This window comes from Sycon ciliatum, chromosome 13 (assembly GCF_964019385.1).
Source record: "Sycon ciliatum chromosome 13, ocSycCili1.1, whole genome shotgun sequence".
Taxonomy (NCBI): domain Eukaryota; kingdom Metazoa; phylum Porifera; class Calcarea; order Leucosolenida; family Sycettidae; genus Sycon; species Sycon ciliatum.
In genome coordinates, this window is record NC_088655.1 from 9355500 (window position 1) to 9378801 (window position 23302).

Here is a 23302-nt window from a genome sequence, read left to right on the forward strand (position 1 = left end):
CAATAGTAGTACTCGTAGACCTTGGCTCTTTGTAGGTCAACCACCATCGCATGGATCGATCGGTGACTATGCACTTGGAGGTTGGAATAGCCCGCGCTGAACAGATCTTGCCATGGCCCAGGGAGTAAACTCGCTTACTCGACTATCCCGGTTTTAGTCATCCAGCATGAGTGGCGCAATTTGTCCATACCATGTTGCGAGCTCACAGTTGTTTGAGCAGGTTTTGAGCTGCACCACGAAACAAAGCGAAATAAGCGCGACTGTAGAGCAAGGAAGCGGCGAGACGGCACTTCCAGGACGAGACAGGCAGTAGAGATGTGTTCACAGCATGAGCAACCTCTCAAACCCTGCTGGTACTCCACAGCTACAGGAAAATGTCGGACTGGACGACGAGCCAATGCAAACCTGCTCCATCCACCCAGGCAGATACCTGCCAAACCAGGCCAATGTCGACCCACTGCATACCGGTATGTCAATGCCAAACAGATCCTGCAGGAGAAGACTGGGATATTGGCGTCCAGTGTACAGACACCAGTCACATTTCCTGTGTCTTTTGCAGCGTACAGGATAGACTCATCACTATAGAATCCACTACTTCGTGATTTTTATTTGTAGAATACATGACAGGCGTATTCAGTGTGCCTCGCAGGACTGCGAGATGCTGCAGAAGACCAGGTTCGACCTTTCTGGACGGCCATTCACCGACGGTGGGCTACACGATGCTGGAGGAACTAGATTCCAGTGAAAACCCAAGTGTTTTCGTGAGATCCTAGTGCCCCGTGGCACAACCCTCGTCACAGACACAAGCTCCTAATTCTCTTGTTGGTTAGAAGGTGTTCTTTATTGATCTGTCCCTGTTCTCGGGAGTTGTGTGATTATAGGAAAAATAGTGTGCAAAGTGAGTCGGACATGTATGGAAAAGTGTTGTATCGTGCTCTTTACAGTGGGTGCCCAATCGGGCAAAGCACAAACGAAAAGGGTGCCGTGAGTCAGTGCTGTCATGCAGCAACATTCTCCCCCCTGGTTACGAACCGTGGGAGAGTTAACATAAACATGCAAAAAAGGGAACAGAAGAAAAGCGAAGAAGACTGTATTAAACCTAGCAACCATCGTGTTATTCGAGTAGAAATAAGGGTGGACGGTCCATGGACGCACGAAACAAGAAAAAGGAAAACAAGAAAAAAAGAGAAAAAAACAGCGCAGCTAGCTGCAGCTCAGAAGTGCGGGAGGCATGACAGCTCTACGAACGCACGTCCAGTACACAAATTTTCGCGGCGGGTCGGCGAAAAACGCTACCTGATGCGGTCTTGACGTCGACAACACGGACAACACCATCGCGGCCTGGATGGACAGCTGAGACGACACCTTTGGGCCAGGAACCCCGTGGTGCGTTGTCATCCGCGATAATGACAATGTCGTTTACGACGAGCTGCTTCGTTTGGCGGTTCCACTTTGTGCGGCGAGCGAGAGTTGGAAGGTACTCGCGAACCCAACGGCGCCAGAACATATCTGCAAGGGCTTGCGCAACGCGCCATTGGCGCCGCAGCGAGACGTCTCCTGCCTGCGCGATTCCTTGAAGAATGGCACACGAGGAACCGATCAGGAAGTGGTTCGGAGTCAAGGCCTCGTCATCGGCGGCATCCAGACTGACATGTGTGAGAGGTCGACTGTTCACGAGTGCCTCTGCTTCTGCCAGTGCGGTCAGGAGGGTCTCCTCCTTGGGATGGCGCTCTTTGAGGATGGCGTGAAGTGCGGTCTTGATGGATCCAACGAGCCGCTCCCAGGCTCCGCCCATGTGGGGTGCCGCCGGCGGGTTGAACGACCATGTAATGCCGTCATGAGAAAGCTGGTCCTGGATGCGGGCTTCATTCAGCTCACGAATGGCCTGGCGGAGCTCTTTGGCGGCGCCTTTGAAGTTGGTTCCGTTGTCTGAGTGGATCACCAGTGGACAGCCTCGCCTGCTGATGAATCGCCGGATGGCCATTAGCGTTGAGTCTGTGGACAGGTCGTGCGCCAGCTCCACGTGAACGGCTCGGGTGGCGAGACAAGTGAAGAGAGCGCCGTACCGCTTCTCATGTCTGCGCCCAACAGTGACAGACAGCGGGCCGAAGTAGTCCAGTCCTGTCCGTGTGAAGGGTCGCTGAAAGGCGTCAGTGCGGCACTCTGGCAGGGCCGACATGATTGGTGGCTGCGGCTTGGCACGGAGATTCTTGCAATGCTGGCACTCGCTCCAGGTGCTTCTTACCGCTGTGCGGATACCGGGTACCCAGTACTTCTGACGCAGCTCGTTCACTACGCGATCCTGTCCTTGATGTAACGACCAGACATGGTGTTGCTGTATGAGCAGCCTAGTGAAGGCGTGCTTCGGCGGGAGCAAGACAGGTTGGCGCAGGTTCTTGTTTTCAACCTTTGCGTTCCGTACGCGGCTGTCAGAGCGCATGATGCCATTGTCGTCGATGAAGGGTGTCATCTGGACCAGGCGGCTGTCCTTGTTGACTGGCTTGCCATTGCGGAGCGCAGCGAGTTCTTCTGGGAAGCCTTCCGCTTGTGCAGCTTTCCACCAAAGACTCTCCGCGGCTCGTAGCTCGGGGACTGTCAGTGACGGCTTGGCAGTGTCTCTTCCTCCGTGTCTCAGGTGGCGAGTGAAGCGTAGCACCCAGGCGGTTGCTCTTACCAGGCGACACCAGCTTGAGAAGCGCTCGATCTCTGGTAGTGCTGCCTTCAGGCTGGGTGGCTCTGAGCTGTCTCCGGCTGCTGCGTGGACGCCACTGAACGCACGCTTCAGCTCGAGATCATCCGGGTCCGGCGTACGAGTCTCCTCGGCGGGCCAGTCTGCTTCGCCTTGCCTCAAATAGTCCGGGCCGCCAAACCAGCGATCGTCCGGCTGCAAGCGCTGGGCAGAGATGCCTCTGGAGAGGTCGTCGGCTGGGTTCAGTCTTGTCGGTACCCAGTGCCACTGATCTACTTCTGTTGTGTCTGTTATTTCCGCGATCCGGTGGGCCACAAATGGTTTGAATTGCCGGGCGTCCGAGCGTATCCACAACAGCACCGTTCTGGAGTCTGTCCAGAATATGACCCGTGGAATTGAAATACGCAGCTGCTCTCGTACGGTACAGGATAGGCGCGAGGCGAGGACCGCAGCCTGGAGTTCCAGACGGGGTATCGAGGCCGGTTTCAGTGGAGCAACGCGTGCCTTCGCTGCAACTAGGGACACTGCCAGCTGAGTACCGTGGTTCGCTACTCTCAAGTACGCAGCGGCGCCGTATGCTTTCTCGCTTGCGTCAGCGAACACGTGCAGCTGGATGTCTGTAGCGACTGCAATCAACGGTGTGTAGCACCGTGGCACTTCTACGGTGGCCACCTGATCTAGCTCTGCAGCCCAATCTGTCCATCTCAGTGCAAGAGATGCAGGGAGTTCATCATCCCAGCCTATGCCAGCTCTCCACACGTCTTGGAGAAGCATGTGTGCGATGATGGAGTGGCAGGACACCAGGCCGAGTGGGTCAAATACCGACATTGTGTGTCGCAGGACGCTTCGCTTCGTGACTGGTGCCTTTGGATCTGGCTTCGTGCCGCAGGAGAAGCCAAGAGTGTCCTTCGCAGGGTCCCATCGGAGGCCCAGGGTCTTCTCGATGGGGAGGTCGTGGCTGTGGACGTTCACGATTCTTGGTGACCTCAGATCTGATGGAAGGCTCTCGAGGACCGTCGGAGAGTTGCTCACCCAGTTACGGATCACAAACCCTCCCCCCTCGTGGACGTCCATCACCTTGCGAGTCAGTGCTACAGCTTCCTCGGTTGTTGGGGTGCTGTCGAAATAGTCGTCGACATAGTGGCACTCCTCTATGGCTGTCACGGTTCGCGCATCTCCGGAAGCCAAGTCGTGCGCATTGATGTTCTTCGCAAACTGGCCGGCGGTTGGTGAGCAGACTGCACCGAACGTCATCACGTCCATCTGGTACACATCAGCTGGTCTGCTTGCATCCATGTCGCGCCAGAGGAAGCGTTGTGCATGACGGTCTTCGGGACGCATCTTCACCTGGTGGAACATCTCCTTGATGTCTGCACCAAAGGCAACCTCATACAGTCGGAAGTTGTACAGAACTTGTGTGATCGGCGTCAGGAGGTCGGGGCCGGTGAGGAGGAAGTCGTTTAGAGACTTTCCATGCGACTTTGCCGCGGCGTCAAACACCAGTCGCACCTTGCCTTTCTCTTTGTTGTACACAGCAAAGTGTGGCAGGTACCATGTCCGCTCTGGCTGGTGGGTGGCCTCCTCAGGTGACAGCTTCCGGGCATACCCCTGTTCCAAATAGCTGTCGATCTTGCTCTGGTAGCCTTGTGCAAGCGTGTCATCCTTCCGCAGGCGCCTCTCCAGCTGCTCGAGACGCTGGGCAGCCGTTGCCTTGCTCCGTGGAAGGGTGATGTTGTCCTCCCGCCAGAGAAGCCCCGTTTGCCACCGGCGTCCGGTACGCGTGGTGAGAGTGTCTAGCAGCTGGAGTGCGCGGTCGTCAGCCTTGCTGCGGATTTTCGCAGGCTTGACCCCGAGGGAGTCTAGGGCGAACGACTGCTGGACCAGGTCATGGAGGTCGCTGTCGAGACCCCAGGTGGAGAGGACCACGCCTTCATCGATTCTGCAGCGGTCGGCGATCGTTTTGCCATGAACAACCCACCCTAGCTTGGTCTGTGTAGCTACGGGTGCGTTTGGAGGGCCCTCCGCGATCACCCGTGGTGCGATCAGGCTGTAATTATCCTGTCCGATTAGGAGTCTGGGCTTGGCACAAGACAGCGTTGGTAGTTCAAGTCCCTCCAGGTGGGGGCAGTTTTTCAGCCGTTGAGGGTTGATTGATTGTGTTGGCAGGTTGAACTTGGCATGAGTGTGGACGTTTGTCAAGGTGAAGCTGTCCTGTCTCTGCCTGCCAGCTACGCTGAATGTTACTACCTTGGAGCTGGACTCCTGGTGCTGCTTGCCATCCGTCCATGACAGCCTCAGGGGCCGCGTTGGTCCTGCAAGTCCAAGTTCCTCCGCCAGTTCGCTTTCAATCAAGGACACTGTTGAGCCTTCGTCCAGGAGTGCGTATGTATCAGCCGCTGTGTCTCCGTTTCGTACCGTGACCGGAATCACCCTCAGCAGCACCCTTCCACTGTGTTCCGACACGTGGGTTGCCGAGGTGTATGTCGTCTCTGACATGCGTCCTAGCGGTGCTACACTTCCGCGGCCATCACGGTGTAGTAGCGGATGGTGGGGTTTGCCACACGAGCAGGCCTTCTCCTCGCATACCCTCGCCAGGTGGCCTTCGCCAAGGCAGCGGAAGCACAGCCGTCTGTCACTAACAAACTGCCGACGGGCGTTAAGTGGCTCCGCGGCTAGCTGACGGCAGCTACTTGTGGTGTGCCCAGCTTTGCTGCAGAATAGGCAATGTGGCTTACCGGCGGTGGCCTCCACGACTGTGAACGTTTGGCCTGTGCGTAGAGTGGCCTGAGTGACGTCACATGGGCTCGGCTGAGCGACTAGGCATGCAGCCTTGGCCCTCTGTTGAAGCCAGGCAGAGAAGGTGTCCAGGTGCGGGTCTGTGCCGGTTTTAAGCACGTACTCTCCCCACTGGATCCGAAGCCCCCCAGACAGCTTGCCAACTAGCTCCTTGACCAATTGAGGGTTGTAGAGATGGCCGGTGCACTTTGTGCTTCGCATAGTGGCCACAAGGTTTCGGCACAGGGCGCTGATTTCAATCAGGACCTCGATGGCCTCCTCCGACTTCATGCCTTTCTGTGATTTCGTCTTCAGAATGAGATTCTGGACAATCTGGTCCGGGCGGCCGAACCTCATCCTCAAGATGGAGATGACCTCCCCTACATTGTCGGGGAGAGTCATCATCCCCTGTACAGCTTCCTTTGCCTTTCCGCGCAGCGCCTTTTGCAGTCGTCCAAGGTTCTCCCCGTTCGAGAATCCGCACTCTCTGGTCGTGTGCTCCAGGGCGAAGATGAATGCTGGCCACTCGTCAGCATGTCCAGAGAACTGAGGCAAGTCCTTGGCAGTGGACTGCCTTGCCATGAAATGGTGGGTGGTGAGATTCATGGGGTGTGACTGCCTTGCACTTGTAGGGGTAGGACGTGTGCCATTGGGCTCGTTCCCTGAAGCCTGCTCACCTTGGACTTGGTGGTCCAGTAACAGATCCTGGATTTGACCATTGGCTTCCTCAAGCGCTGCTCCCATGTTTCTCTCCGCGCGCTCGGCGCGCTGTGCGCGCTCAGCTAGGCTAATGCGATCCGCGCATGTCAGCTCGGATCCGTTGCCGGTCTCCCGTGATCGACGGGACGAACTTGATCGGACGCTGGCATTACTGCTGCCGCTTGACCGGTTTCTGTTCAACTTCTTCTGGAGTTCTAGCTTCTTGCGGATCAGCTTTCGTTCTACTTCTGCAAGCTCCTCCGCGGCGATACGTTCCGCTTCCGCGTCGAGCTCGTCGATCGAGCGGAGCGAGCGCCGGCTGCTGCAAGACGTTGCTGATGAAGTAGTGAGTGAACGAGCGCTCATCGACCTGCTCCCGTTTTGGTACCCTGCGCTGGCTGCAGCAAGGCCTGCATTTTCGCCGATCTGCGCGTCGTTTGTGTACTGGACACGCTTTTGGTGTGCATGAGGCAAAAAAGGAACAGCCGGGGTCGCAGAGCGCGTGTGAGTGTCATGCAAATCGGAACCTAAAAAGGACTGGCCAGCGTACGGCTGGTGAGGTGCTAAATCTACAGCAACATGATGTGGTGCGTGTACGGGATCATTGTTTGCATGCATTTGTGTGGAGGTGCGTGTGTGCGAATATGAAAACGGCCTACTTGTAGAGGGAACATTACATGTTTCAAAATTGTTTTCATGACTTTCATGAACAAACTCATTCGTGGAACTACTAACATTAGTATTACGAACAGCAGAACAAACAGGCATATAATTATTTGGTGTGTGGAGACCAGGACCTAACTGGTTGGTGCTTTCTCCAGCTCCACCTCGAGTGATTTCACTTAGCTCAGCCTCTTGTTCCGTCTTGACGATGTCAGCCATCTGCGTTGACTTGCCGGCGTCGTCCTGGGCTGCCGCTGCTGCTGTTGCGTTGTCGTCGTCTCCGAATCGCGTCGGTGCACGAGACAGACGGCCACTCCGTGTGGTGTACATAGGTTCGCTGTGGCGTCGATCCGCGACGCTCCTCAGCTCTCTGGTTGGTTCGAGTATGGCGATGCCGGACCCTCTCCGCAGAGAATCCGGCTCGAAGGACCAATGTTTTCGTGAGATCCTAGTGCCCCGTGGCACAACCCTCGTCACAGACACAAGCTCCTAATTCTCTTGTTGGTTAGAAGGTGTTCTTTATTGATCTGTCCCTGTTCTCGGGAGTTGTGTGATTATAGGAAAAATAGTGTGCAAAGTGAGTCGGACATGTATGGAAAAGTGTTGTATCGTGCTCTTTACAGTGGGTGCCCAATCGGGCAAAGCACAAACGAAAAGGGTGCCGTGAGTCAGTGCTGTCATGCAGCAACACCAAGATTCCTTTGCTCCTGGACGCTCCGACGTGTTGTGATATCTGCCAGGTTTGCAGTAACTAGTATTTTCATCGCTATAGCGAGGACGACGCCGATCGGCAACCTCTCACTCACAGCCATCACCAGCCTATCAAAACCATCACTTGGTATCCCCCAGAGGTATAGGAGAAACCCAAAACAGCTCACAACAAACAAAAGCTAAGGACGATGGAAAGAGAGCATGTCAAAAAGAAGACGAACAGTATGAAGTTCAAATGGTTTTGAACACTCGTTCCACCAACTATACCACTTTCAATAAATCGTGACGCCATTTTGTTTTAACACGCATACGGTCCATTATTTCTCAAATAGACATACGAATAGATTTATTCTACAGCGAAAGATTCTAAGCCACACCGACTCATTGACTCGTCTCCTATCAAACAAAAGAGTCACTAGAGAGGTTCTGCAAAACGAAAATGCGTACAAACTTTCCCTCTACATCAGGAGGTGCGAAACTTCGCACGAACTTTCGTAACTTTGGAAGCGAAACTTGCAGGGAACACGAAATGAACTGTGGTAGGAAATTTCGTGAGATCAGGTCATGGCGTACGTGCACTTGGCCCGCGCAAACTACGAAAATGTGCAGAACGCAAAGTTCGTGCAAAAATTCGTACACACTTTCGCAAGGACTGTCGCGAAACTTCGTTCGAATTTTCGTTTTGCAGAACCTCTCTACTGAACCTTTCTTTAGCAACATGACAGCAACTGAAACAGCAACAGAGAAAGTACGATACACGGACTGCACATTCTTGCAGGTACTACAGGTACTACAAACAGATTGCAGATCGTAATTCTTGCATTAGCGGCACGAAACTTGATTTGGGGCAGTGCAATCTCGGCGGTACTCACAAATCAAACAGCCCAGACTCGAGTAAACAAATGCAATCATACAAGTACGAGATTTTCACGAGACTGCACCCATTGGCTCGTTTCGTATGAAGCAAAAAAGTTACCAGTGGTTACTGAACCTCTCCACACACGGCTGTTCAAGTGCAAGCACTTATCAATATGGCGTCGTTCGGTGCGATTTATGTAACATTGTGCGAATAGTACAAATACGCGATGAGTTTGCGTTTTTGCAAGAAACTCATGTCGATCCTCGCGTGGTTCCACGATTTGGGACGCGAAACCAAGAGAAAGGTTTTGAAAGCGCTCGAGCGAGATACTCGACTTTTCGGCAATTTGAGAGAGAAAGAGGGTGGAAAGGCGTCCTGGCCTGCCCAGTTAGCTGTCTTTCCGCTTCAAACTTGCTCGAAGTACTCCTGGCAGTCTGGAGATTGATCTCGCCAGTGATTGTCAGCCTCTGCTTGGCGTGCTCGCGTGTACAACATTCAAGTTAGACATTTCGTAATCGTTCAACGCACAATAGGGTAGATATCACAATTTCAAGCTCACTTGGCCGGCTGCTGTCTTCTTCTACAATATCCCACATGCCGACTAAGCAATTTACAGCAGGAAGCAGCCTTCTACACTCAACAGCAACTAAAGGGCCACACCATTTTGTCTTCCAAATCAAGAGAAAACAGGCTCCTGACTCGTCGCGCGTATTTAGAAGTTCACGCGCGTATTCTAATGACACTTGGGGAAGACAACCAGAGGATAGTCCTCTACCTGGGAAAAAATCGATCCAAGCTGGGAAAAAATCGGGAAGGGCTTCTCAGAGCCGAGTTTGTCAGCGACGACACAAGGAGTATTCCAGAACGAAGCCAAAGTCGCACGACACAGAACAAATGTTTCTTGAAGGAAAGGCAGTCATGTGAGGTACGAGCGGAAAGCTTGAAACAAGACGCAGATGATCAGCGTGTTCCCCGGGCTGTCCGGGCTGACTAGTCTCCAAAATCCAGTGGAAACCATGGCCTACTCGTGTTCTGACGATTTGAAAATTCAAATTTTCTTGCCATTGAAGCCCAATCGAGACTTTCGGCGGCCATATTGTTAAGTGGCGTGAAATCGCACAAAAAAACAGCCGTGCACAATGGAGATTTTCCTTGATATGCGAATTTATTTGGCAAACTCGGTCGATGAGTCCTTGAACCTTTCCCTCCAGATTGGGAACTGCCAACGATAGTATGCCACTGACCAGCCTTACTTGTAACGTAATAATGTGCAATGGATATGAGTATTTCGACAACACATCTAACATAAGCCTTACCGTCAAGAAGGTGAACGCGCGTTCTTCGCACACTGTAGGCAAGGGCAAAGAGATAAAAATGGATCTAAATCCGAATAAAATCAGCACACGTTTCCGTAAATGAAAGGGTGAGCATAAGCAAATGAATCGAAGGAAACTGGTCAACTCAGAGATCACCTGTCATTGAGTATTCCGTAAAAGGAGGCCTCGGCAGCGGAAAAGCTAAATTTAGAAAGGAGATCCTGTCAGCTTTTCCATTATTTATTTCATTCCGCCCAAAATCAGCACACTTTTCGTAAATGAAAGAGTCAACACAAGCAAATGAATCAAAGTGAACTGGTCAACTCACCTGTCATTGAGTAATATTCCGCGAAAGGAGGTCTCAGCAGCGCCGAAACGAAATAAGCCAGGCCAGGAGACGAAATATCCGAAACAGCTCATGCAAGAAGCAGTTCCAAAGAAGGAAGTTCGTCGTGCATGCACATCCGAAAAGGCAACAACAAAAAGTCTGCAATGCACACGCATGCGGCCAGCCGGCCGCGCGATGGCAGGAGCCATGGAGTAGCTCCCTGGTCCAGGACCAGGTACCGAGCATCTTACGTAGAAACTTACGTAGCTACGTAGACAACGTGTCTGAATAGCGGTGTCGTTAGGTAGCGCCATGTGAACACAATAATAGAAAAGCTGACAGGATCGCTTTTCTAAATGAGAGCAGCTCAAACAACTACACGTTCGAAGCAGAAACAGAATAGAAGAGAGACAGAGAAGCAGAGTAGAACACGCCTAGACAGAAGGAGAGAATTATCAGCGTCAGTAGAACAATAGCATGCATGGACACTCGTAATAACGGAACAGACGACATGGCTGAAAACTGGAGCATCTCCACGTGCGCGCTCGCAGCAATGTGACTCAGAGACAGAGGAAGATGAATAAATAAACAGACAAGGTAAGGTCAAAACGAGAATCATTCAAGAGGCTGTCTTGAAATATTTACAGAACAGGTGAGTGGCGACAACAGTAGATATGGAGAGTTAAATAAGATAATTTTTTCAAATACTAACTGTCTAACATCTAAAGCTCATCTCCTTCCGCAATATTTCTAAGGACTGTGCCCTATTTTTCGAATCCTATAGGTTTGAGATTTTACTGGACCTTGTTTTATCCTTAAAATTGGTAGTTTCACGACGACATGTGCGATATGTCGTCATGAAACCACCCCGTGCCACACCTGTAATGTTCTTTTGCACATTCACTGCTTCAGTCCTTTCCATGACAGCAGCTGAACAATGCTGCTCAAGGTTCCAATGCTTGCTCAAAATGGGTATTCATGATGACCTATGAATCTGAAAATTCAGGCCTCAAACATATTTACAGCTTCTATGAAAACCATTAATCGCATTATGTCGTTATTATGGGTCATGAATGACTCATGATCACCAATAACAACGGCATACAGGTCACACATTTTCAAATCCTATCATATAGGACTTTTTGCCAGGAAATTAAGAGATCTGACCTCCTCGAACGCCTACTTCGCCTGCCTTTCAGCAAGCCTCAAACAAATCCTCATCAGACTGGATAAGCGCTGCATACGCTGTATCACAACCCAGCCCTCAAGTGCCCACGCTATAGGCGTGGGCGGGTAATGCTAGTTATTTGCTGCGATAATGCTAAAGGCAATGCTCAAAATATGAGGATATAATGCCACTTATAATGCTCACACTACTCCATAATGCCAGTTTGAAAGTTGGAAAAGTCGATTTAAGAAGGCCGTCTTGGATCAAGGCCAAAGCGTAGAAGAAAAAAACTTAAACAGCAGTGAGCATGTTGTCTGAAAAAATCCACTGAGAAGGTTGATTTGCAACGTCAAGTCTCCGGACGAAGCCGGACGGGTTCAGATGCACGATTTTCGAAACTGGACCTAGCCAGCTTCATGCATGACACCGTTGTCGACCGGCAATTATGCTTGTAATGCCAATTTTGCATGCGATATGGTGTTACACTATAATGCCAGCATTATGCCACCTGGATAAAAGGGACTATAATGCCAGCCATAATGCTAGCATTACCCGCCCATGCCTACCACGCTATGCAGCTGTATGCCCAACTCGGTATCTGTCCGGCTGTTGAGCGGGCGGATTGCAAGTTGCTGCTTCTCATGCACCGTATTCTTCACGTCAATGTCAGTTTGCTGCTCAAATCACGCCTGGAATACAGTTCGCTGCCCCGTGCCACCAGAGGTCCGGATACCTTCAATCTGCCCCTTCCCAACATCCGCAGTACTTCGGGATCTCACAGACCAGTATTTGCTGCTGCTAAGTTGTGGAATCTTTTGCCCCCCCCCCCTCTTTAAAGTCCTGCCCTACCACATGCCGATTCAAGCGTCTATTGAAAGTTTGCTTTCATGGTTAATACTAGGACGTTCGCTATCCCGAGAGATCTCTAGGCTCACTGTTTTTATATACTCCATCTATCCAGGTTATCCTATCTTTCATCCGTTTGGGCATGATTGTCCGTTTGATTTGCAATGCATTACATAAAACAAATACAAAATACGTACATGTAGATGTACTTCGGGATCTCACAGCCGCGTATTCCCCTCTAGTTGTCCTGCCCTACCACATCTCAATTCACACGTCCATTGAAAGTTCACTTCAAGTCATGGCCAATGTTAAGATGATCCTTACCCTGAGAGATTCCTAGGCTCATTGCTTTTTCTTCACTCCACTTACCGGTATCCAGGTTATCTAATCGTCCGCCATGAAAAAATTGAAATCAGGGTGCAAAATCCTGCGTTCTGGGCACTTTGGGAATTGTGTTTAAATGGTCGGGGTTTGTGGACCGGCCGGACTGGCTGCGCTACGCCCCTGCATTGGCCCATGATGGCGTTGATTGCACACAGCAAAAAATCCAAACAACGACAAAGGGGTTTCAGGTTACTGGTCGGCTGAGAGGGCATGGAGGAGAAGAGGGCATGGAGGAGGAGAGGGCACGGAGGAGAGGAGGAGAGATTGCTGCATTATTGAACAGCCAAATGGTGCCGTTCACACATTGATTGATAGTCCTTCTTTCTGCACAAATAATTTTTTTAGTCACGTGACAAGCATCGGTACAACCAATACTAAAAGGAGTCTATAGACTATAGCCTATATAATAGGGGCTGGGGGCTTATACCAGTGGTACTATTCGTACGTGCATGGCCATATGGAGAGCCTGGTGTAAATCAACAAATTTTCAGAGCGTCTGTATTTCAGCCTCAAAGATCGAAAACACTTTTCGGTCGCAAAATCTTAGCCTGTCACCGCCCCTGCCCGTATTCTCTGTCACACTGTAGACCTACAATGCTACATGTACCTTGCAAAAAAAATTATTTCAGCCCAGAAGCAAATGTTAGGCCCCGAAGCCCGGCCGGCTCAGCAGATCAGGCCGAACATAGCCGAAAACAAATTAATATTCGTTGAATATCATATTCATTTTGTTGAGTTACAGTACAGTACTGTCCCCGGGGAATATCGCGATTCCACGGCCGCATTTTTCCCGCGTTTTTTGCGATTTTTTAAAAGACCGCGATTTCCCCCGCGTTTTTTGAACTTTTTTGTTGCACTACACGTACACACAGTGCACTGTTCGGTCAGCAACGTCTCATCGTGGCGGCTTTGTACTCAAATATGACGAGTGAATACACCAGACTTGTAACTGATTGATTTCACTACATACCGGTACTCACTGAAAATTGCCTCATATCAACTGCAAACTTGCCGCATGTCAATAATATTCACCGCATATTTACCGCATATTAAATCGCAAATTCACCGCAAATTATGCCATATTTACCCGCGAATTACACTGCAAATTCTGGGAATTTTTTCCTCGATTTTCCCCGGGGACAGACAGTATCTTGGTACAATCATGTACATATGATATAACCTAACACTGGTTAAAAACCAGTATTAGATAAACCTTGTTATAGTTCACGCAATTGTTAGATTGACAGCATGAAACAAGGTGGAGGACACTGTGTTCGGAAACAGTGACCTTACTACAACCTTCCGCGGTTGGCAGAGCCCCGGTCCCTGCGGACCATGGGCAGAAGTTGGAAGAAAAAAGAAAAAAGAAAAAGAACTTCAACTCAAAGAAGTCTTTATACAAGTTAAAGAAAAGAGGGAAGAAAACAAGATGACATCAGGAGTAGTCTCCTAACCCCCTAGCATAATGAGGGTGAGAACCGGGTGCGATACCCATATGGTTCAAATGGTACGCAGGGACCGGGGCTCTGCCAACCGCGGAAGGTTGTAGTAAGGTCACTGTTTCCGAACACAGTGTCCTCCACCTTGTTTCATGCTGTCAATCTAACAATCATGTATACCGTATTTCCTCGATTAATAGACCCGGTCTTTTGTTTTTTGAAGAGGGTTGGACCCCTGGTCTCTTATTTGGGCATGGCCCATTATTTGAGCATGGTCCACTATATTTTCATCGGCACATCGCTGGAAATGGTGGATTTTTAACACGTCATAAAAATTATAGAAATTCTATGCCGATGGTCTGATATAGCGACATAGCTCTATGCCGATGAAAATATAGTGGACCGTGCTCAAATTATTAATGAAAGAAAGCACTAGCCACTACAAAAATTGTAGTTGCGCAACCTAAAATCGCGTCCTTTTTTGATCCACCACGTGCTTTCTTAGTGCGCATGCGCAAAGCGATGAACTCAAAAATAAGAGACCGGGTCTCTTATTCGGGCATGGTCTACTATTTTTTCCGTGAGGCCTCTAGGAGGGTCTAATATTTGGGCATGGTCTGTTATTCGAGCATGGTCCATTAATCGAGGAAATACGGTATGTACAGTAAAGCCTGGTGTAAACGACCTCTGGGTCTAGCGACCACCTGCTCTTAACGACCATTTTTCCATGCACTGACAGTTCTACGCAGTCACTGTGGTACCGGGTGCTAAAGCCCACCTGGCTTTAACGACCTCTTTTGCTTGCACCGAATGCCAGCTGTAGTCGCGTGTGCACACACAATACCCGGCACTGCAGTACAAAAGTAACAGGCAAAATATTACAAGCAGGGTATCGCATAGTATATTTCAGAAAAAGACAGAAATTAATGGCATGGCGCCGCTTTGAATACGGAAGATATCGAAAAAGTCTGCACAAAAATCTCAGTGTGCCTTCAGCGCCGCACCTCTATTGGCGAGCAGAACGTGAGAGTTGAAACTCTGAGTTGCATCATCAAGTTGTACTTAGAGCACACCGTGATAGTGGTGTGGTGATGTCTACAGCGCTTTAGACAATCTTTAGACGGTTTCAATTAAATCAAGTCTGAAACGAGCGAACACTCACTGTAGCCATGAGACAAAAAAAAGGAATTACACAACAACAAAAAGCGCCCGCAAACAGCAGAGCCAGCTAGAGACAGATTCCTTTTTCGGAAACCCCCAAGCGCTTTATTTTCTCCAGCAGGGGTGGAGGGTGCAATGACAAAGAAGTGCACTGCTTCCAGAAAGAAGAGCCCAATTTTACGGTGTTAAAGCGTGGGGATGGTGGTGGCAAACGCTACAGTCTACGTACAGTTAAGTCGCCGCGTACGTGCATATATGGGCATGCGGTTCTAGGAGAAATTCTAGCCCGTGCAATCTTCAATACTGGACAGCAGTGAAGCACGACTTTCACTGATACCACCGTGTGGAGCCAGCTCATTGAATGCATTGTAGTTCATGTCTGGGGCCGCTGCGCTTGTCCAAGCTGCCATGGTTAGTGCAGCTGGTAACTGCCCGCGCTGTTGGCTCTGCTGATGTTGCAGCTGTTGTTCGTGCTTGTGTTCCTCGATCGCTTGGCGCGCTGCGAGAATGTCTTGTCGATGACACTGTAGTTGCCATGGCATTCATCCGCCACCGGTCTCTTCTTCCTCTTCTCATAGTACAGGTCGGTGTATGGTGGGGGCAAGCACTCTCCTCCTCCACCGGCCTCAGCCTCTAGCGGGTCTGACTTGCTTCCCGAGGCGGCGGCTGGTTCCCACGCTTGCCTGGCGGTGGGGCAGTTCATGCCATCCCGGGACGGAGGCTTACTTATCACGTAGGCCGGGTTCGGCGCAGCTTCACTAAATTTGGCCAGGGCTGGGACATCAGCCATAGCCTGACGCTTGACCACCGACCCGTAGGATCTGCTCAGCTCTTTGTCAGTGTGGAACTCGATCGGCTCGCTGAGCGAGCGGATCAGGCAGTGCTTTTTCTCCCGTACATAGGCTGGCACCGGCAGCTCCTTCTCCCTCTTGTCGCCAAAGACGCCGGGAACGGCGTAGCGTGGCACATTGTCCAGCGCTTCCCAACACTGGTTGGTCAGCTGGACCAGCTTGTCGTCCATCTCCTGGGGCGAGCCTGCCGCGCCTCCGTAGAGCGGCGGCACGATGCACTCGTACGCTTCGTCGTAGAGCGGCTGATTCGAATTCCTGCCGCATCCCAGCGTCTGGCCGGGATCGCTCTGTTTCGCTTGCAGCACCGCCACCGGCGGCGGTGGGGCGCTATAGTTGTTGGAAACGATCTTGGACGACGCTCTGTCGAGAAGGGGTGATGGTGGCGCCCACTCGCCACCGGCCTTGCAATAGCTCTCCGACAGTTCCACGCCGCAGAGTGTTGCCGAGGAGTTTGTGTTGAAGACCTTGGTCTTACCGTCGCCGGACGTCGTTGACGTTGCTGGAAACGAGAGACGGCAAAGCGAGCATGCACCCACATCCACACCCACATACATCCACACCCACACAGACATACACATGCACCCCCCCCCCCCCCACACACACACATTCGCACTGCAATCAGCTCACTGTATACAAACCCAAAAAACGTGTGAAAATGAGTCGCGTGCACCGTATAAGTGTACAATCTCCCAATTAGCTAACATACCGATATTTCGCTCCATTTTGCCAGCAAATTCTCTGATCAAAATTCTTCAATATTTTGCTAGCAGAATTGCTAGCAAAATCAGTTTATGTCTAGAAGGCGGACGGCGGGAATCCCGGCCCGTAGCCCGCGTGTATGCAGCGCACATGAAGCTACACACAGGCAGGAAATGACATAGGCAAGGCTACACCATACTACAGTCCATTCAGAAAAAGATGGGCCCTGGCTCTGGCGAGCTCCCGTATTTGGCGATTTTTCGTGATTTCATTGTACACAGTGCAGTGCTGCGAAATTTGAACTTTGAAAAAGAGTCCAAAAAGGGTACCTGAACTGGGGTTCGAACCCCACAATGCACTGTTGCAGGCAGGGTCAAACGGCCTGGATTTTGATGGTTTTTTCCAATTCAATGCTTCTGGGGCAAAACCTGGCCGATATCCTATTCTTGTTATGGCTTGCTTTTTGGACAAATAGACTTCAGAAACATAATTGGAAGAGGAATCCATTGGGGATTGCAGAAAAAAATTCTAAAAAAACTCAAAGTTTGACCCATTTATGGCCAAAAGCTAGAAGTCCATCTTTTTCTGAATGGACTGTACACACAGCTACAGGCAGGAAATGGCATAGGCAAGGCTACCCCATACGATACAGGCATGTAGCTATTAGAGCTATTAGAGCTAGAGGTTCTCCGAAACGAAATGCGTACAAACTTTCGCTCTACGACATGAAGTGAGAAACTAACGTGTTACTTCATGAATTCACGCAAACGTTCACAACTTCTGACACTATTGAACACTTGCATGACATGCGAAATGAAGTTTGTTTTGTGAGATCGCAAGTGCTCAGCCGGTTCACCACGCTCATGTGGGCACGTGTGAACTGCTAAAATGTGCAGAACACAATCACACGGCCAGTCATATGATCACTCATACGATCAGTTATATGATCAGTCATATGATCAGTCATATGATCAGTCACATGGGACAATCACATTACACATCAGAGTGATCAGACACATGGCAAAATCACATGACCAGTCACATGACCAGCCAGTCACATGACCACTGACCAGTTGAATGATCAGTCACATGGAACAATCACATGACCAGTCACATGACCAATCACATGACCAGTCACATGACCAGTCACATGACCAGTCACATGACACAATCACAGCACTAACCTGACGTCCACTCCGGCTTCTTTCGCTTCAAGTAGACGGTGCTCATAATGGCCACCACCAGAACCATGGCGGCACACACTGACATCATGAGGATTGTGAACTGGCTGAGCAGAGCGTCATCACCAGTATCTACCCGTCACAACACAGGGCACAGAGCACAGAGCACAGAGCACAGAGAAGAACGCAAGGCTTCTGTACTACAGTGCGTTTCACACATCTATTACATGACCACCATACAGGACAGCCATGTTGGTTCCAACTCCACTCAATCCCTGCATCTATGGGTCACATGACTATACAGGACAGCCATGTTGGTTCCAACTCCACTCAATCCCTGCATCTATGGGTCACATGACTATACAGGACAGCCATGTTGGTTCCAACTCCACTCAACCCCTGCATGCAGGGGTCACATGATGTCGGCCATGTTGGTTCCACTATCCACAGGACACGGTGGTCACTTTCAGCACAAAATTTGGTCACATGACCAACTGATGTGAACACCACTCTATTGTTGAGACGTGTTTCCCTGACGAGCGTCTCATGAAAAATCGATTAGGAAAATTTGCATTTAGATTCACCATAATTCTCTTCGAAGTTGGTTTTTCCAACAAGGAAAACACGCTTCTTGCCGAACTTGACACTGATGAGGGGGGGATTCCCCGAAACACTGTGTATCGAGAAGGGAGTGGTGATTTCTTGCAGGTTTGCCGAGTGGGAGGTGCGACATGCTCCTCGTGTGCTCAGGATGGCAGTCGTGAGTCAGTCAAGTGTCAAGTTCGGCAAGGAACAACCAACTTCATGACTAACAGCAATACTGCGGAAGTCGCAACTTCTAAGTTCATTATCTCTTTGGTTTTTTTTGGTTTTTTTCATAATGTCCACCTCATGAAATACCAGTGCAGTGAAACCTGTCTAAGACGACCGCTCAAGGGACATTCAAAGTGTGGTCTCTGTTACCAGGTGGTCTCCTTATCCAGGGTCATTCTAAACTGGAAATAGCATCCCTTGGCCGTGGTTCCAGCAGTCTTTTAGGACAGGTGGTCGCCTTGACATGCTTTACTGTATTCGTTGCTGTAATACAGCTATTGTCTCCTCGTCGCCTCTACAAGAAAGTAAGCAATGCCGCTAGTGTCAGCAGCAAGGTTGCCGGCGTTTGCACCATGAGGGGTTGTGGTTATCTTGTGTAAAAGGGGGGGGGGGGCGGGGAGGGAGGCACGCAACCAATGGACAGGTCCTAATGTCAGTGGCACAGTGAAAACACAAAGTGCACTGACAGCGCAAGCGGCAAGAGACCTTCAGGCAACTACATCATGGATGGAGACTTCGTCACCTGAGCTAGCGTAGCGTATAGCGTATCCCTGTACGTTACTGTATCCCCGTACAAAATTGGTGGCAGCGGTGGTTCACTTAAATTTGTTAGATTCGAACCACCTCCGAGAGACTGCGGCCCGCTACACTAGCGCAGAGTCATGGGCCCAGGCCTGGCCGCTCCGACTACTATGACCGGACCGGTTTTTTTCCCAAAAAAAATTAACCCGCCCAATTATTATTATTTGTGCAAAGCGGGTTTTCTGTTAGTATGATGTTCAATTCCGGTCTAGTGCCCTAATTGGCCAGACCAACTGCAATGCAGGTGCTACATTGTAGTACCAGCACCATCAACAGCCAACAAAAGTAGTTTGCTGATGTCACATTGATCACCTGTATTGTATTTTATTATTTTACGTGGGCATTGCGAAGTTCCCCAACAAACCCTCAGGTCTTCTAACTTACAGGGTGCTCAAGATGAAGGAATGTGTGCTAAGTTCCTGGCGAAATGAATTGGGGACCTCGCGCCTAGGAACTAGTGTTAATCAAACGGAACGTGTTGTGACTGCACAATGGCCGTAATCCTCTCTTCACGGACACCTGTAACCAAAGACTGCAACAAGCTGGCCAGTCGCAAACGCTGCATTGTGCATACACACTGTTAGAAGTGTGCACATGTCAGGTTTTGCGGCCGTAACAATAGTGATGAAACGAACTATGAATTAATGAATTTTACGAACGAATAATTTAGCGAATACCACTCAAGCGAACGGACGATTATTCCACTGTTCTGCAAGAGAATTCATTATGGACAATTATCAAGAACTATTGCGACTTCGAACTGTCCAGGCAGCAATCACACAACACAAGCGGCGCTCAGACTCAGACGTGAGTCAGAGTAGAGTCCACAATGGTCTCCCACGCGTCGTCTAGTCGTTGAGTCGGCGCGCGCACGCGCGGTGTGCATCGCACGGACTTCGCCCGCCTGCGAATATTTGAATTTAGAATCTTCGACCTAGATTTTATCGGATCAGTTATTCATTGAGGTCCAAGAGATTGAGGAAATTGGAATAATCGATTATTCAGTAGAATCGTTACATCACTACGTAGCAAGCATCAGAGTGACTCATGACAAGAAGTTGCACTCAGTAGCTGCGTATATTTAGTATTTACCTGTCCCGCCATCATTTGCCCTGGCCACAGCAACCGTTGTTACATGGCTGCTGCTGCTGCTGATGCTGCCGCCGCCGCCGCTGCTGCTGGTGGTGCTGCTGCTGGTGCTTCTGCTGCTGGTGCTTCTGCTGCTGGTGCGCCTGCTGCTGCTGATGCTGCTGCTAGTGGTGGGCCTGCTGCTGCTGATGCTGCTGCTAGTGGTGGGCCTGCTGCTGCTGCTGATGCTGCTACTAGTGGTGGGCCTGCTGCTGCTGCTGATGCTGCTACTAGTGGTGGGCCTGCTGCTGCTGCTGATGCTGCTACTAGTGGTGGGCCTGCTGCTGCTGCTGATGCTGCTACTAGTGGTGGGCCTGCTGCTGCTGATGCTGCTACTAGTGGTGGGCCTGCTGCTGCTGCTGATGCTGCTACTAGTGGTGGGCCTGCTGCTGCTGCTGATGTTGCTACTAGTGGTGGGCCTGCTGCTGCTGATGCTGCTACTAGTGGTGGGCCTGCTGCTGCTGATGCTGCTACTAGTGGTGGGCCTGCTGCTGCTGCTGCTGATGCTGCTACTAGTGGTGGGCCTGCTGCTGCTGCTGATGTTGCTACTAGTGGTGGGCCTGCTGCTGCTGATGCTGCTACTAGTGGTGGGCCTGCTGCTGCTGATGCTGCTACTAGTGGTGGGCCTGCTGCTGCTGATGCTGCTACTAGTGGTGGGCCTTCTGCTGCTGATGCTGCTACTAGTGGTGGGCCTGCTGCTGCTGATGCTGCTACTAGTGGTGGGCCTGCTGCTGCTGATGCTGCTACTAGTGGTGGGCCTGCTGCTGCTGATGCTGCTACTAGTGGTGGGCCTGCTGCTGCTGATGCTGCTACTAGTGGTGGGCCTGCTGCTGCTGCTACTGCTGGTGGTGCTGCTGCTGTTGCTGCCGCCGCTGCTGCTGGTGCTGCTGCTGATGCTGCCGCCGCTGCTGATGATGCTACCGCCGCTGCTGCTGATGCTGCCGCCGCTGCTGCTGTTACTGCTGGTGCTAGTCCTGCTGCTGATGCTGCTGTTACTGCTGGTGCTAGTCCTGCTGCTGATGCTGCTGCTAGTGGTGGGCCTGCTGCTGCTGCTGATGCTGCTGCTAGTGGTGGGCCTGCTGCTGCTGCTGATGCTGCTGCTAGTGGTGGGCCTGCTGCTGCTGCTGCTGCTGCTAGTGGTGGGCCTGCTGCTGCTGCTGATGCTGCTGCTAGTGGTGGGCCTGCTGCTGCTGCTGCTGCTGCTGCTGATGCTGCGGGTGCTAGTGGTGGTCCTGCTGCTGATGCTGGTACTGCTGCTGCTGGTGCTGCTGCTAGTGGCGGTCCTGCTAATGCCATCAGTGGTAACTTTCGTGGCAGCCACTGTGTCCTGCTCAGTGGAAAGAAAGAGAGATGAGAGAGAACAGAAAAAAGAGAAACCATGCAAGGACTAAGGAGTTGCATCTGAAGGCAATTGCCGCTAGCTGTGCTGTATTCAAACTCGAAGCGACGTGGGGAAAGAGGTTACAGGGGCGTCGGAACTGGTGCAGCAGCTGTGGCCAAGGCCGCACCAACAATGTAAAAATATTGTGATTTTGAAGCAATCAAATACAGGTTATTTAGTGCAACATTTTCCAAAAAATGTTCACAGCCACACCTCTTCATTGCCGCGCCAATGTTGAATACTTTCCCGACGCCCTGAGAGGTCTGAGAGGTGAAGTGATTGTGCAATTGGAGCATTCGCAGGCTGTACTGCATCATGTTCAGAAGGCAGCATGTTGTTTGGAGAAGCCTTGCCGCCGTGCGACCCGTTCTGCCCGCCGTCCGCTCTTTCTGTGCTGACGGCTGCCCTGATGCAGACCCCTACACCAAGACGTGGCAGTAGCAATTCATCGAGGCGTCGTTCACACTCCATATCTAACATTCACCCACATGCATGACAGGACCGGCGGTGAAAGCAGTTTTTGACTGGTCAGGCCATACCCTAGCCTTTCATACAGTTTGTGTATGATATGGAGGGTAGTCACATGACTTTCATAAAGTTTGTGTATGATATGGAGGGTATACACATGACTTTCATACAGTTTGTGTATGATATGGAGGGTAGTCACATGACTTTCATACAGTTTGTGTATGATATGGAGGAGACACACATGACCTCCTCAGCAGTAAACACACGTTGGTAGCCAAAAGGTTGGTCCGGCTACGGCCCGACCAACCGGACCAGTTCCGCCGGGCATGCTTGTACTTGTATGACCCTAGTAGCCCAGTTGAAGACATAATTTATTATTATTTCGTTTCTATAATAATAATTATACCGCTTGCCTGTCTTTATCTCTATACATTTGTAAAATAAAAAGAGAAGAAACACATGAGAACGAGTTCTGCAGCAACTATCCACGACTGAAACAAGATGATAAACGGTCAGAAAGTGCGATAATAGGGCACAAAACTGACAGGCTACTGAGACATTCAGCGACCCGAGACCTAGCTCCAACACATCTCCAGTGCGCAAACCAACATCCTTCCAACTTGGAAGGTTCATGGTTACGTAGGACCAAAGAGGGGAAGGTGAGCGCAGCGAAAATGTCATCTTGTTACAGTCGTGGATAGTTGCTGCATAACTTGTTCTCATGTGTTTCTTCTCTTTTTTACATTTTATTACTGGCTCAGCATCCGAGTTTAAACTCTATACATTTCCTCATATAATTTCGGTGAAAAAAGAAGGACAAAATGTTGCGAGTTATGACTAACTGTCCAATACAGAGGCAATCTGCTTTGGTTCTGCAAAAGTGCTCAATGCCTGATTCAGGCAGAGCGGCGTACTGTCCAATAGTCCAATAGTGCTGTCCAATAGTCTTATTAGTTTCGTCATCATCCAGTAACTTTCGGCATTCTTTGTTGCCGTGATGCGTAGCTCGTGCTCTTCTTCGTTGCGCTTTCCTTCCCCTCTTGGACCTTTCCGAACCTGAGCCCTCCAAGTTGGAAGGTTGCTGGTTTGCGCCTTGGAGAAGTGTTCGAGCTAGGTGTCAGGTCGCCGAATGTCTCAGCACTCCTTGTCAGTCTTGTGCCA

At 50.6% G+C, this 23302-nt stretch overlaps 3 protein-coding genes across 3 annotated transcripts; 1 reads left to right on the top strand and 2 right to left on the bottom strand.

The window, feature by feature from the left end:
* Positions 1-1240: 1240 nt before the first annotated feature.
* Positions 1241-6529, bottom strand: LOC135829160 (uncharacterized). Its single transcript, XM_065341566.1, has one exon. It carries the CDS (start codon positions 6527-6529, stop codon positions 1241-1243), a length of 5289 nt encoding a protein of 1762 aa, XP_065197638.1.
* Positions 6530-14694: 8165 nt separating this feature from the next.
* On the bottom strand, positions 14695-20488 carry LOC135829731 (uncharacterized). The gene is made up of 3 exons (XM_065342123.1): positions 20257-20488; positions 17773-17901; positions 14695-16388 (listed from the first exon to the last, which is right to left on the bottom strand). Exons 2-3 carry the CDS (start codon positions 17858-17860, stop codon positions 15451-15453), a joined length of 1026 nt encoding a protein of 341 aa, XP_065198195.1. The 5' UTR covers positions 17861-17901; positions 20257-20488; the 3' UTR covers positions 14695-15450.
* Positions 20489-20513: 25 nt separating this feature from the next.
* On the top strand, positions 20514-21646 carry LOC135829161 (uncharacterized). The gene is made up of 3 exons (XM_065341567.1): positions 20514-20518; positions 20563-21366; positions 21466-21646. Exons 1-3 carry the CDS (start codon positions 20514-20516, stop codon positions 21644-21646), a joined length of 990 nt encoding a protein of 329 aa, XP_065197639.1.
* The last annotated feature ends 1656 nt before the right edge of the window (positions 21647-23302 follow it).